Source organism: Pinus tabuliformis, chromosome 1_2 (assembly GCF_031772625.1).
Source record: "Pinus tabuliformis cultivar Carrire ecotype Pingquan chromosome 1_2, CPIR1, whole genome shotgun sequence".
Lineage (NCBI taxonomy): Eukaryota > Viridiplantae > Streptophyta > Pinopsida > Pinales > Pinaceae > Pinus > Pinus tabuliformis.
This window is the reverse complement of record NC_142298.1, coordinates 845,360,586-845,372,356: the sequence shown is the minus strand read 5'-3', so window position 1 is coordinate 845,372,356 and position 11,771 is coordinate 845,360,586. Positions and strand designations below refer to the sequence as shown.

At 37.4% G+C, this 11,771-nt stretch overlaps 1 protein-coding gene across 1 annotated transcript; it reads right to left on the bottom strand.

The window, feature by feature from the left end:
• Positions 1-285: 285 nt before the first annotated feature.
• Positions 286-1,233, bottom strand: LOC149208587 (putative lipid-transfer protein DIR1). The gene has a single exon (XM_089394099.1). The coding sequence runs from the start codon at positions 1,217-1,219 to the stop codon at positions 800-802; it is 420 nt and encodes a 139-aa protein (XP_089250225.1). The 5' UTR covers positions 1,220-1,233; the 3' UTR covers positions 286-799.
• Between the last annotated feature and the right edge of the window lie 10,538 nt (positions 1,234-11,771).

Sequence of the window (11,771 nt, the reverse complement as noted above, 5' to 3'; positions counted from 1 at the left end):
GGATTGTTTTTCAATTCATGCCTTACGGTGTTTCCTTTGCAATATCTGGTGCAAATGCTAGTAATAAGTTAGAGTAATTTAGGTTTAAGATCAAATTTTTAAGTTAAAATTATAATAATAAAATATGTTTAATAGTAAACGAGTCAAATAAATATATCAATATCTTATGACTGAGACAGAGTTATAGGTGGAGTCCTTAATCTTAAAATTTTAAACAATTTGCAGGGAGATGAAATAATTTGGAATAAATGTTACATTTCATAATTCCAGAGGCTAAAACAACTGTAAGAACAATATAATATCTTGCATTTACATATTTTCAATCTGATAGCATTTATCTGCTGCATTTGTAACATCACTGAAATTTGTGGCAGAAGCCATGTGCGAGAAATGTTATTATCTGTGATTTCATTACCATATGGCTGCTTCATCGTATGGAACCTGAAGTTCATATATTTCAGAGCAGCAGCAACCAAATCAGGCATGACAGAGAAGGTATAATATTTTTGGTTGCAGTATTTTGAAAGTAGATGGGGGAAGATCCACAGTCATTCCCAGATCAATAAAGAAAAAAATACATCACACCATAAACCACATTACAGCGGAGAAAGTACAGTGATCAGGGATCTGGGATCTGATTTTATATGTAAGCAGAGCACAGAGCTTGCTCTTGCGTTAGAGAAAAACAATCTACGTTACAGCATAAATTGCGACATCGAGCCACGCCACACATTACAGAAAACGCAGACAAATCAAGATGATCAGTAATGAAAACCTAATTCCCAGGGTCAACTTTCAGCTAACATCCAGTAAAAGGATTTAATTTGCACTTTCCAGGCAAAGCCTTCGCTAGATCTGGGTCGATGCCGAACATGTAAAGAAGCCAGGGATACTTATTTTCCAATACACAGAAGCACGTGAGATTTGCCGTGCGTAACACACTGCAACAAGCTTGAACCGGCTGCGCAGGAGGCTGTGCAATAAAATGTGTTACTGCGGGCTTACACGGCATTAAATCATCCTTATTCACATTGCAGATCTGAACATAACCCTGAACCACAGAAATTCTAGCCAAAAATGACAGCATAGCTACTGCCATGAAAAATATCTTCATGGGCTTCATCCTTCTGATATTGCTAGTGCAGAGTAAACTCAACTTCTTAAGTGCTGCTATGCTCTTGCATTTTCCTTCCCACCTATATAGCAGAATGGTTTTCATAAACCGGGCAGTTTCCTTTGGTATGGTGGCTCCCATATAGTCCAAGTGAACCCGTGATTCTGCCACTGGTGCTAGCAAAAATTATTGTTTTTTTGGGGTACCTTTATAAGAATCTATGGACTGGCTGTAATCTTATATGTATATAATAATTCGAAGTCACGAGAGCAGAAGTTGTACATGATAGCATATGGCCATGGATGTTATATGGGTCACAGCATTAATGCATTGCTGCCATGATGATATAGATGTTGGTTACAGCAAAATTGGGTGGACAAATAGACAAAGGACCATTGGTCTGTATAGGGGAGGGATGCCATTACCTGTGCGCCTTCTTCTTCTACCTCAGCTAGGGGCAGGTGGATGCCACTCCCGCATGTACGATACTTGCCTGACGTGTCCTGCCACATGTTGTGGTGGGTGTCAGTCCTTCAAAAACTTAATTTTGACCTTTCTTTCGGTTGTTTCCGCTTGTTTGCCGCGATGTCTGTTCTATTCCGTGTATTTCTGTTTGGATCCGGTGTTTGGGCGTAGCCTTCCGCCGACGATGGCACAGGATGGCTCCATTACCTGTGCGTCTTGTCTGCTATTGCTGACCTGCTAATCAGGCTAGTTTGCTTGCACATGCTCATTAACGGAACAGGGTTTCTATTGTTCTTGTTTCATTTTGCCTGCAATTGTTGTTCATTCTAGACCGCCAGGGGTTTACAAATACCTTGGTGGTTGTTTCATTCATGCGACCTGTTGTTTGGGGAGGAGCCAGTACCAATTTCTAGCCAGTTCGAGGTCGAAGGTAAATTTACAGGTTTTTATGGTTTTTGTTTCGAAATGTCTGTGAATATTTATGCCATTGGCTAATTTCCAACTTTTTTCATGTTTTCCAAGTTGGTTGCAGGTCTGGCAAGCTCTGGAAAAGGTCTAGCGAGCTCTGGTGAAGGTCTGGACATGGAAGACGCTTGGACATGGCTTCTATGTCTATCCGGTAGGAAAAATCCTACCAGCCATTGCCACTGTGTTTTTCAACACCTCACCTTTCTACTGGAATTTTTGTTTTTTTTGCTCTTGGAGTTTCAGAATTTCAAAGGGTTTTGCAAGTTTAGGGTTTTGAGGGTTTCACAGGTTTAGGGTTTTGCTTATGCCTAATGTGAATGCCTAAGGGGGTAGTCCATTCAGGGTTTTACACTTGTTGTGTTTTGTTAGGTCTGTTAGTTGTTGTGTTTTGTTAGGTCTGCCAGGGATGAATGATGACCATTTCCTGCGTATTTCTATTTTGGTGGCTCTGAATCTTTGTTCTTTTACACTTTTGGTCTATGCTCTCAGATGCTATGTATATTTTCTGTGTATTGCTATGTATGCTCTTAGATGCTATGTATATTTTCTATGTATGTATATTTCCTGCGTATTGCTATGTATGCTCTTTCTTCTAGTAGATTTGGGTTTTCAGATGCTATTGTAACAACTCCTCGCAAAATAAGAAAACATATATCTTTGAATCAGTGTGGCCTGGGAATTTAAAGCAACACTCAAGAATTTATTCATTACATTTTGTAAGTGTTATAGGAACTTGGAATTCCAAATTACACCATGTTATTACTGTTGCTTATAGTAACTTGATAAAGTTCTTTGGATATTAAAAACAAAAAGAAGCGAAATATTGAGATGCCTAGCTAGACTTTGGTCATTGTAGAACATATTTGCTATCAAAAAACAAGTTCTGATTTCCATATCTTGAAAAGTTTATAATATGGAAACTGTTATGAAATGTCGGTGAAATGCTTTTGAAGCATTTGTTGGACATTTCTTGCTAGTTTGTTATACTGGGAAGGGGTATTTTTTGCCGTAAATTTTCTAACTGGCATGCTAAATAAATTTAAGAAGCAAAATTAAATATGTAGTTTATTGAGAGAGGCTAACAATTTTTGCAATTTATAGATGCTGAAATGGCAACATTTTCTAAAATTTTGACAGTTGATTTCTTTAGTGGCCCATAGAAAAAATAGAGTTTAAATTATCAGGAGAACTATTGCACGGTGAAAAATATTAGAGGTTAAAACCTTATAAACATCAGGCAAAACTTGATTGATGTAAGTTTTGTGTAATTTAACATATTGATCTCCTGATTCAGTCAGCTGAATCTTCAACTACTTAACTTTTCAAAGCACTCATCAATATGGTCAAAATTTTGAGGTTTCGGTAGGCTGAGTTCCTGGCTGATTTGTGCATTCAGCAATATTGACATAATTGAGATGTTGAAAAATAGTATGAAGAGGCTGCCAAGGTCTATCAGTATCACTGTGTACTATTCAGACTTTGCCCAATCAAAATTAGGTACTATTGCACATCACTAGATGAATATTACTTGCTTGATCTTGGAATTTTAAATTTCATCGTGTTATGGAAACCATGGTTGCATGCTATGAGTTTCTTATAGCTAAATGTTAACTATGAATATTGATTGAGGGGAGGTGTTTCACTGTCAATCCACACTTGAACATGGCTCATCCCTGCTCAAGAAGCCATGTATCTCAGTAGGAGAGCAATCCAATAACGAAAGGTAGGTTAGGACTTGATCCTTGTTTGGTTTTTTAACCAGCCCAAATTATATTTCTTCCACTACAATAGATAGGTAGGTCAGGGCTTGATCCTTGTTTAGATTTTTAACCAGGACAAACTATATTTCTTTCACTGTAATAAATAGTTTTTCAGTGTTATTAATCAATTTTTTTATAAACATTTGTGATTAGGTACTATTGCACATCACTAGATGAATATTACTTGCTTGATCTTGGAATCTTAAATTTCATCATGTTATGGAAACCATGGTTGCATGCTATGAGTTTCTTATACCTAAATCTTAACTATGAATATTGAGTGAGGGGAGGTGTTTGATTGTCAATCCACACCTGAACATGGCTCAGGCCTGATCAAGAAGCCATGTATCTCAATAGGAGAACAATCCAATAACAAAAGTCAAGTTAGGACTTGATCCTTGTTTGGTTTTTTAACCAGCCCAAATTATATTTCTTCCACTGCAATAGATAGGTAGGTCAGGACTTGATCCTTGTTTAGATTTTTAACCAAGACAAACTATATTTCTTCCACTGTAATAAATAGTTTTTCAGTGTTATTAATCAATTTTTTATAAACATTTGTGATTAGGTACTATTGCACATCACTATATGAATATTACTTGTTTGATCTTGGAATTTTAACTTTCATCATGTTATGGAAACCATGGTTGCATGTTATGAGTTTCTTATAGCTAAATCTTAACTATGAATATTGAGTGAGGGGAGGTGTTTGGCTGTCAATCCACACCTGAACATGGCTTAGGCTTGATCAAGAAGCCATGTATCCCAATAGGAGAGCAATCCAATAACGAAAGGCAGGGTAGGACTTGATCCTTGTTTGGTTTTTTAACCAGCCCAAATTATATTTCTTCCACTGCAATAGATAGGCAAGTCAGGACTTGATCCTTGTTTAGATTTTTAATCAGGACAAACTATATTTCTTCCACTGTAATAAATAGCTTTTCAGTGTTATTAATCAATTTTTTATAAACATTTGTGATTAGGTACTATTGCACATCACTAGATGAATATTACTTGCTTGATCTTGGAATTTTAAATTTCATCATGTTATGGAAACCATGGTTGCATGCTATGAGTTTCTTATAGCTAAATATTAACTATGAATATTGATTGAGGGGAGGTGTTTGACTGTCAATCCACACCTGCATGGCTTAGGCCTGATCAAAAAGCCATGTATATCAATAGGAGAGTAGTCCAATAATGAAAGGCATGTTAGGACTTGATCCTTGTTTGGTTTTTTAACCAACCCAAATTATATTTCTTCCATTGCAAAAGATAGGCACGCCAGGACTTGATCCTTGTTTAGATTTTTAACCAGGAAAAACTATCTTTCTTCCACTGTAATAAATAGTTTTTTCAGCGTTATTAATCAATTTTTTATAAACATTTGTGCTCAGCTCGCAAACAAAACTGCTTTACAACCAACCAAGCTGTTGTTGGCTTTTCAATGTAGTGAATGCATAGAACCATAATGTTGTTAGCATTTCAAAGAAATAAATTTATAGAGCGATAATGTTCCTTCTAAAATGGATTTTGGCTACAATGTCGCACACAATATGAAATCAAACAACCTAGGTTGTAAGCCAAAATGTTTTTGTGACAAGAAAAAGATACATTCCATCCAAAATCCACATCATAATGTGGTTACAACCAAAAACATATGACACCCCTATTCTTTATGGCCTCGAGAATATTATAAGATTTCTACATTATAATAGACTATAGATGTTCCTTCTAAAATGGATTTTGGCTACAATGTCACACACAATATGAAATAAAACAACCTAGGTTGTAAGCCAAAATGTTTATGTGACAAGAAAAAGATACAATCCATCCAAAATCCACATCATAATGTGGTTACAACCAAAAACATATGACACCCCTATTCTTTATGGCCCTGAGAATCTTGAGTGCCAAAACTCCCCGAGTTACCTTCTTGAGCCAGGTAGGTTGGCCTACCTAAAAAGGGTTGATTAGGAAATGGTTGATTGCTGCCATATGATTGAGTCCAATTTGCAGCTTCCAACCATGGAGGTATTGAGTACCCATACCTCACATTTTCACTACTGACCCATGCATTAAGTGGAGGTGTGTAATGAGCATACATAGAATTGACACCAACTCTGGTAGGAATAAGGCAAGTGGGTAAACCCTTAGTTTGATAGTGAGGCACTTGAATGTTTATGAGATCTTGGAATAATGGTGTATTATTTGCAATGGAGTCCAATGAGTATGAAATAATTCTGGTTTCATTAGCTATGCTTGTATCATTGTCAACCATATTGATCATCCCTTGCTCCTTTTCAAGCATTTGTTGTGTCTTTCTTGATTCCTTTTCCTGTCTTGCCATTTGTTTTTGTTGGTCCTTAACTTGCCTTGCTTTATCTCTTTCAATCCTTTCATCTGCTCGACATTGCACTGCAACAATCCTTGTTGCCTTCTTCTCCTTGACTAGATCCTTCTTTTTCTGTTTTAATTCTTGCATTTCAAATTTCTTTTTTTCAGACTCAACTAACAGGTTTATATAGTCCTCTGAGGTGAGTAACTATGAGCTTCGGCGCAAACGAAGACTACTTGGTGCACCTTGCTTTTTTTTCATTGATACTCTCTCTGCTAGTAGCTTTAGGAACCAACCAAGTATCTTCTCCACCCCTCCCACCTGCATGTCATTGCTTGGTACTTCCCTTTCAGTATCTGATGGAACTGATTGAACTATATCATTATCTTCATTTGATGCCTCATTATGTGCTTCATCTTCTTCCATTGATCTATTGTCCAAAAAAAAATGAACAATTTCACTGTTCAATTCTGCTAGTTGTGAGGGCATGTTCATGCTTTGTTCATTGGTTGTTGAGACACTATGTGCATTCATATTAATCATTGCTTCTGCTAGCCATGAAGGTGGGATACTTGGCTTGGCAATGTCAATTGGTCATTGTCAACTGCATGTTCAACAATGTCATTAACAATATCAACAACAGGAGTTTCATGTTCTTGAGTTGGTGGAACGATCTCCATGTTACTGCGAATTTGTTCATGGTTATACTGTGTTTCACATACAGTTTCATCATCTTCATCATATAAGTGTCCTTGAGAGAGGGAAATCATATTACCAGCTGCAACAACATCATCTTGGTCATCTACTTCTTGCACTTCAACACCTGTTTGGGCATTCCCTTCTTCCTGACCATCCACATGAAACGCTTGGCTACAACAAGTATCATGCATAATAGCATCATAGTTCAGTGGCCAGGTTCCTGTCCTCCTGAAGCCAGACTTGATATTTGATGGTGTCAAAGCCCTTTTAAAAGCTTTACTTGCAAGCTCTGCTAGCTCGAACCTTTTCACCTCAACCCCTGGATTCTTTGCCATCCATGTAGCATGCTCCGACCTGAAATAGTTCTTGAAAGGGCCAAACACACTAACATCAAGGGGTTGCAGTCTATGAGTGGTATGAGCGGGCAATGTCAATAGGTCGATGCCTAAATTGTTTGCTTCCTCAATTGTTTGTACAACCATGTAGCTCCCATGGCCATCTAATATCAATAGGTGTCTGTTATTAGGCGAGAGACCACTTGGTACTGATGTAGCAAAGTGAAAAAGCGAACTTAAAAACAGTTCTTTAGTCATCCATGCATGGGGATGTGCAACCATGTATGCACCTGGTTCACAGTTCTGTATATAGTTTTTTAGTTGATTTTTGCCTTTGAATAGATAAAATCCTGGGATTGAAGTAAAATTTGCATTGACACAACATAAAATAGTTATCCACTCCCTACTCTTAGGAAAAATCTTTGGCACATTTCGGCTCCCTCTCTTGGCAATTACCTACATGCCACAATTCCTCCATGCCTGTAAACCTGTTTCATCACAGTTCCATATATGGTCTGCTCCATAAGAATGTTTATCATAAGCACTAGAAAGTGTGTCATAGAACTTTTGCACAACTACAGGGCGCAAATTTAATGCTCTGTCTCTATCAAGACCCTCAGCAGTACGCAATACAAGTTCTGGATGCCTTTTTTTAACCCAAACCACCATGATTTACCAGGAAACCCATCTTTGAATGGGTTTGGCCTCCCTTGATAGATTTGAGCAACTGTGGATTTGAGTTGTATCAACTCTAGCCCATGTCCAAATTGGGCCATCTCTTTACACCACTCAACCACCTCGGCCTCCTCCTCCTCAGTCATAATTGTAAGAGGCCCTCTACGTTTTGTATGAGTCAGTCCATTTATCTAATAATATATTGATGAGGGGGAATACCATGTTTCTTTGCAGATGCCCGAACTAAGCATCCATTAAACTCTATGTTGTCAATTGCAACTAACATTTCTTCTTTTTTCCATCCTCTTATAGCACTGATCTTTTTAGTTGAACTTGCCCCTTGGACTGTTGTTGACGGTGGTTTTGTGGCTGATGTTGTGTTAACATCAGCTTCAGTCGCATGGTCATCCTCAACAATGTTCCTTGGGGCATTGTTGACATTGACATCACCTGTCCTGTCCTCATCAGACGATGTGCATCGCAGCTGCACACCCCTTGTCACTCTCCTGCCACTTCTCCTTGTACGAGCAACATAACTACCTTTTGCCATAGATGCAACAACCTATAAAATTATTGCATGCATTTAGATAAGAATATTTGTAAATTATGCTTTCATACAAGGCAAAAATACTTCTGCTTTATTACAGGAAATTATCAACATGTATGTTAGTATCCTTGAAAAATCAAATATACAGAATCATTTTGTTGTATGTCTTCAAAATTATCAGTGATTGTTGTTTTAATAACTTTTATTTACACTTAAAATACCATGAATATATTGATTGGTTTTGTTATGCATTTCCCAATAGAGCTCTTGTTTGGTTTGACTACTTAAAATATTGTTTTGATAACTTGTTTTTACAGTTAAGATACCATGAGAAGATCTGGTAGCTACTGTTGTTTGAATTAATTTTTTTAGACTCATGTTTTTTATTGCAATTGAATTCATTCAAGGCCCCTACTGTCTCATCAAGTGGACTTGCATAATCCCCTCTAGGTCTGTTCTAGGTCTATTCTTCGGTAATGAGGGTGAAGTTAGATAGAAATATAGGCTGTTGTTTGGTAGAGGGTGCATGCATGTGTCACTTTCAGTGAACTAGAGTGTTTCTTTTGTAGGTCTTCAGATCAACCTCCCATTCAGTTAAACATCTAGTTAAGTTTTAAGTTCAATTCAGTTCTAGTTCCTCCCACTACAACCTATCCCTCTTAACATTCATTATCTAGTTTTTTTTCTGTAAGGATGCACTTCTCCAGAAATGGATCTCTGGCTATCAAGGAGTTATCATTGGCCAAACCAAGCATGGTATTTAATTTGACCAAGGCTCCAACTTGAGACCCCCTGAAGCACTCTTGATCACAACTTTGCCACCATAACAAATTTTTTCCTCATGTCACTTACAATTGAAGTTTCTAGTCATGTAAACATTCATTTCAACTACAACTCTTATTTGCATCTTGTCTACATATATAAGAGAGGCCATGCCTTTTTCTTAAATCAGGAAAGAATATTATCAATTTGTAAAGTTTTGAGTAATTATTGACCTCATATATCAAATTAGATAAAGTGAATAGGAGTAATGAGGGTGCAGTTTGCCACATTTGCAATAGTTTGAGGCTGGTTGTGCCTTCTTTGTGGTCCTTCATTCTGATAGGTTCCCCTTGTGTACAACAACCTTCCAATAGGGCCCTTCCACTGCTTCTTGTTCATTTGTTTATGTTATTTTCTTCCTTTTACATTGTTTTGTTTACTTTTTGATCATATTTCAAGAATGATATAAACCCCCTTTCCCTTTTCTCCTTTCAACTTTTTCTTCACTTTATTTTGCAGGTCTTGTTTATGCTACCATTAGTCTTGATGATGTTTATTGGTGGCCTCATACAAGGTTTTCAGTTCCAACACCCAAAGTTGTATTGCAATAGTTGACCACTAATTAAGAAACTCATCTGAAGCTTCTAATCTATATTACAACCAACACAAGGACAATAAATCTATGCTTATCTTCCAATTGGGCCATAGTTTTTGTTTCTTATTATAAAATTTCATTAAGCTTTTGTTAAAAATGATTCTCAGAAAGAAATTGCCTTGTGAAATTATGGTTAAACAAATTTCAATTGAGTTGATCATCATGTTCCTACATATTTTTGCATGATGTCTTATGATAAGTTGCTATTTTAGCCTTCATGTTACTAGAGAAATGTCTAAGCAACCAAACTTCTGTTGCAATACCTAACGTGCTACCTATTAAAAGTTGGGGGATTTTCAAGTTATGGTGATTTTCAACTTCCTCTCTATATGTAAATGAGGTGAACTACATGCTCATATTTTCTTAATGGATCTTGCATGTACATTTTTGTGCTTACATTGACTCTAGGAAGGATGATAGCTCTTAGTCCAATCTTCACGTTGATGTCGGTGAATATTTTGCCAGCATACTTAGATTTTGCTGCATTTTGTTTGAATCCCTATGATCATTCTTTGTCAGACTACCATTAAAAGCTGGGGGCTTTTCAAGTTATGGTGATTTTCAACTTCCTCTCTATATGTAAATGAGGTGAACCACATGCTCATCTTTTCTTAATGGATCTTGCATGTACATTTTTGTGCTTACATTGACTCCAGGAAGGATGATCTCTCTTAGTCCAATCTTCACGTTGATGTCGGTGAATATTTTTCCAGCATACTTAGATTTTGCTGCGTTTTGTTTGAATCCCTATGATCATTCTTTGTTAGACTCTCATTTTTTCTTAATCCCTTAAATATGTTATGTTACCTAAGTGGTTCTTCAGGGTTTCTTTGTCCAAATCCCCATTCAACATGTTCCTCTCTTTTCACTCAACTTTTTATTGTTGCATGTTGCTTCTGTATTTAAACATGACATTCTTGATGTGCTAAAGGCAACAAACGACACCCTATTTCTCTTAATGTACAGACTAGAGTCGTTTTCTTCATTAATTTGTCTCATCTACCAGTTTTTTTTCGATTTACCAACTTGATACTATTAATATCGTCCCATTAGCTTTCTATAATGTTAGTCTTTATCCATCCCTTAAAATAAGCATTATGGACCTAAGAGAGAATACACTAGACCGTGTGTTGATTTTCATGAAACTGAAATTGTAACTGAAACTGTGAGAAATAAAAATAGAACTGTAGGCTATGTGTTGATTTTCATGAAATTGAAACTGTAACTGAAACTGAATCTATAAGAACTGTGATAAATGAAAACAAAACTATAAGAAAAATGTGTTGTAATTGATATAGCTAACCTGGATATACTCTCTGCAGGCCTTCCCTTATATCATACATCCATTGGACAGGGGTCTAAAATATCTAGGTTTCTGGTTAAAACCCACTTGCCAGAAGATTGCAGATTGGACTTGGCTGGTATCCAAATTAGAAAAAAGGCTCTCCTGTTGGAGCCATAGATACCTCTCCAGAGCAGGCCGATTAATCCTCATCAAATCTGTGCTGGAAGCAACCCCGGTTTTCTGGATGGCTCTAGCATGGATCCCTAGACACACTCTGGCACGCCTCCAGCAAATCTGCAACAGATATCTCTGGGCGGGAAGTCAAGACAAACGCATTTTTGCGTGGATAGGCTGGCAGAAGATCGCACTCCCAAAGAAGTGGGGAGGATGGGGCCTAAAAGACCTTCCACTGTTCGCACAAGCATTGGCAGCAAAGATGAGCTGGGCATTGATAAACAGCCAGAACTTATGGACCCGCCTCTCTTACCACAAATATATATGGCCCCTTGGCACACTGGATTGGATCAGGCTCCCAAATTGGAACAGAACAGGGGTATCTTCAATTTGGAAAGCCCTACTACACTCAATGCCTATGATCAGAGACAACTTGGCCTGGAAGATTAGAGACGGGACCCTGGCTAGGATTGGCATTGACCCATGGGCTGGTA

What these genes read in the sequence shown, in the direction of transcription:
- LOC149208587 (XM_089394099.1), bottom strand. Translation starts at nt 1,219, where the DNA reads ATGAAAACCATTCTGCTATATAGGTGGGAAGGAAAATGCAAGAGCATA.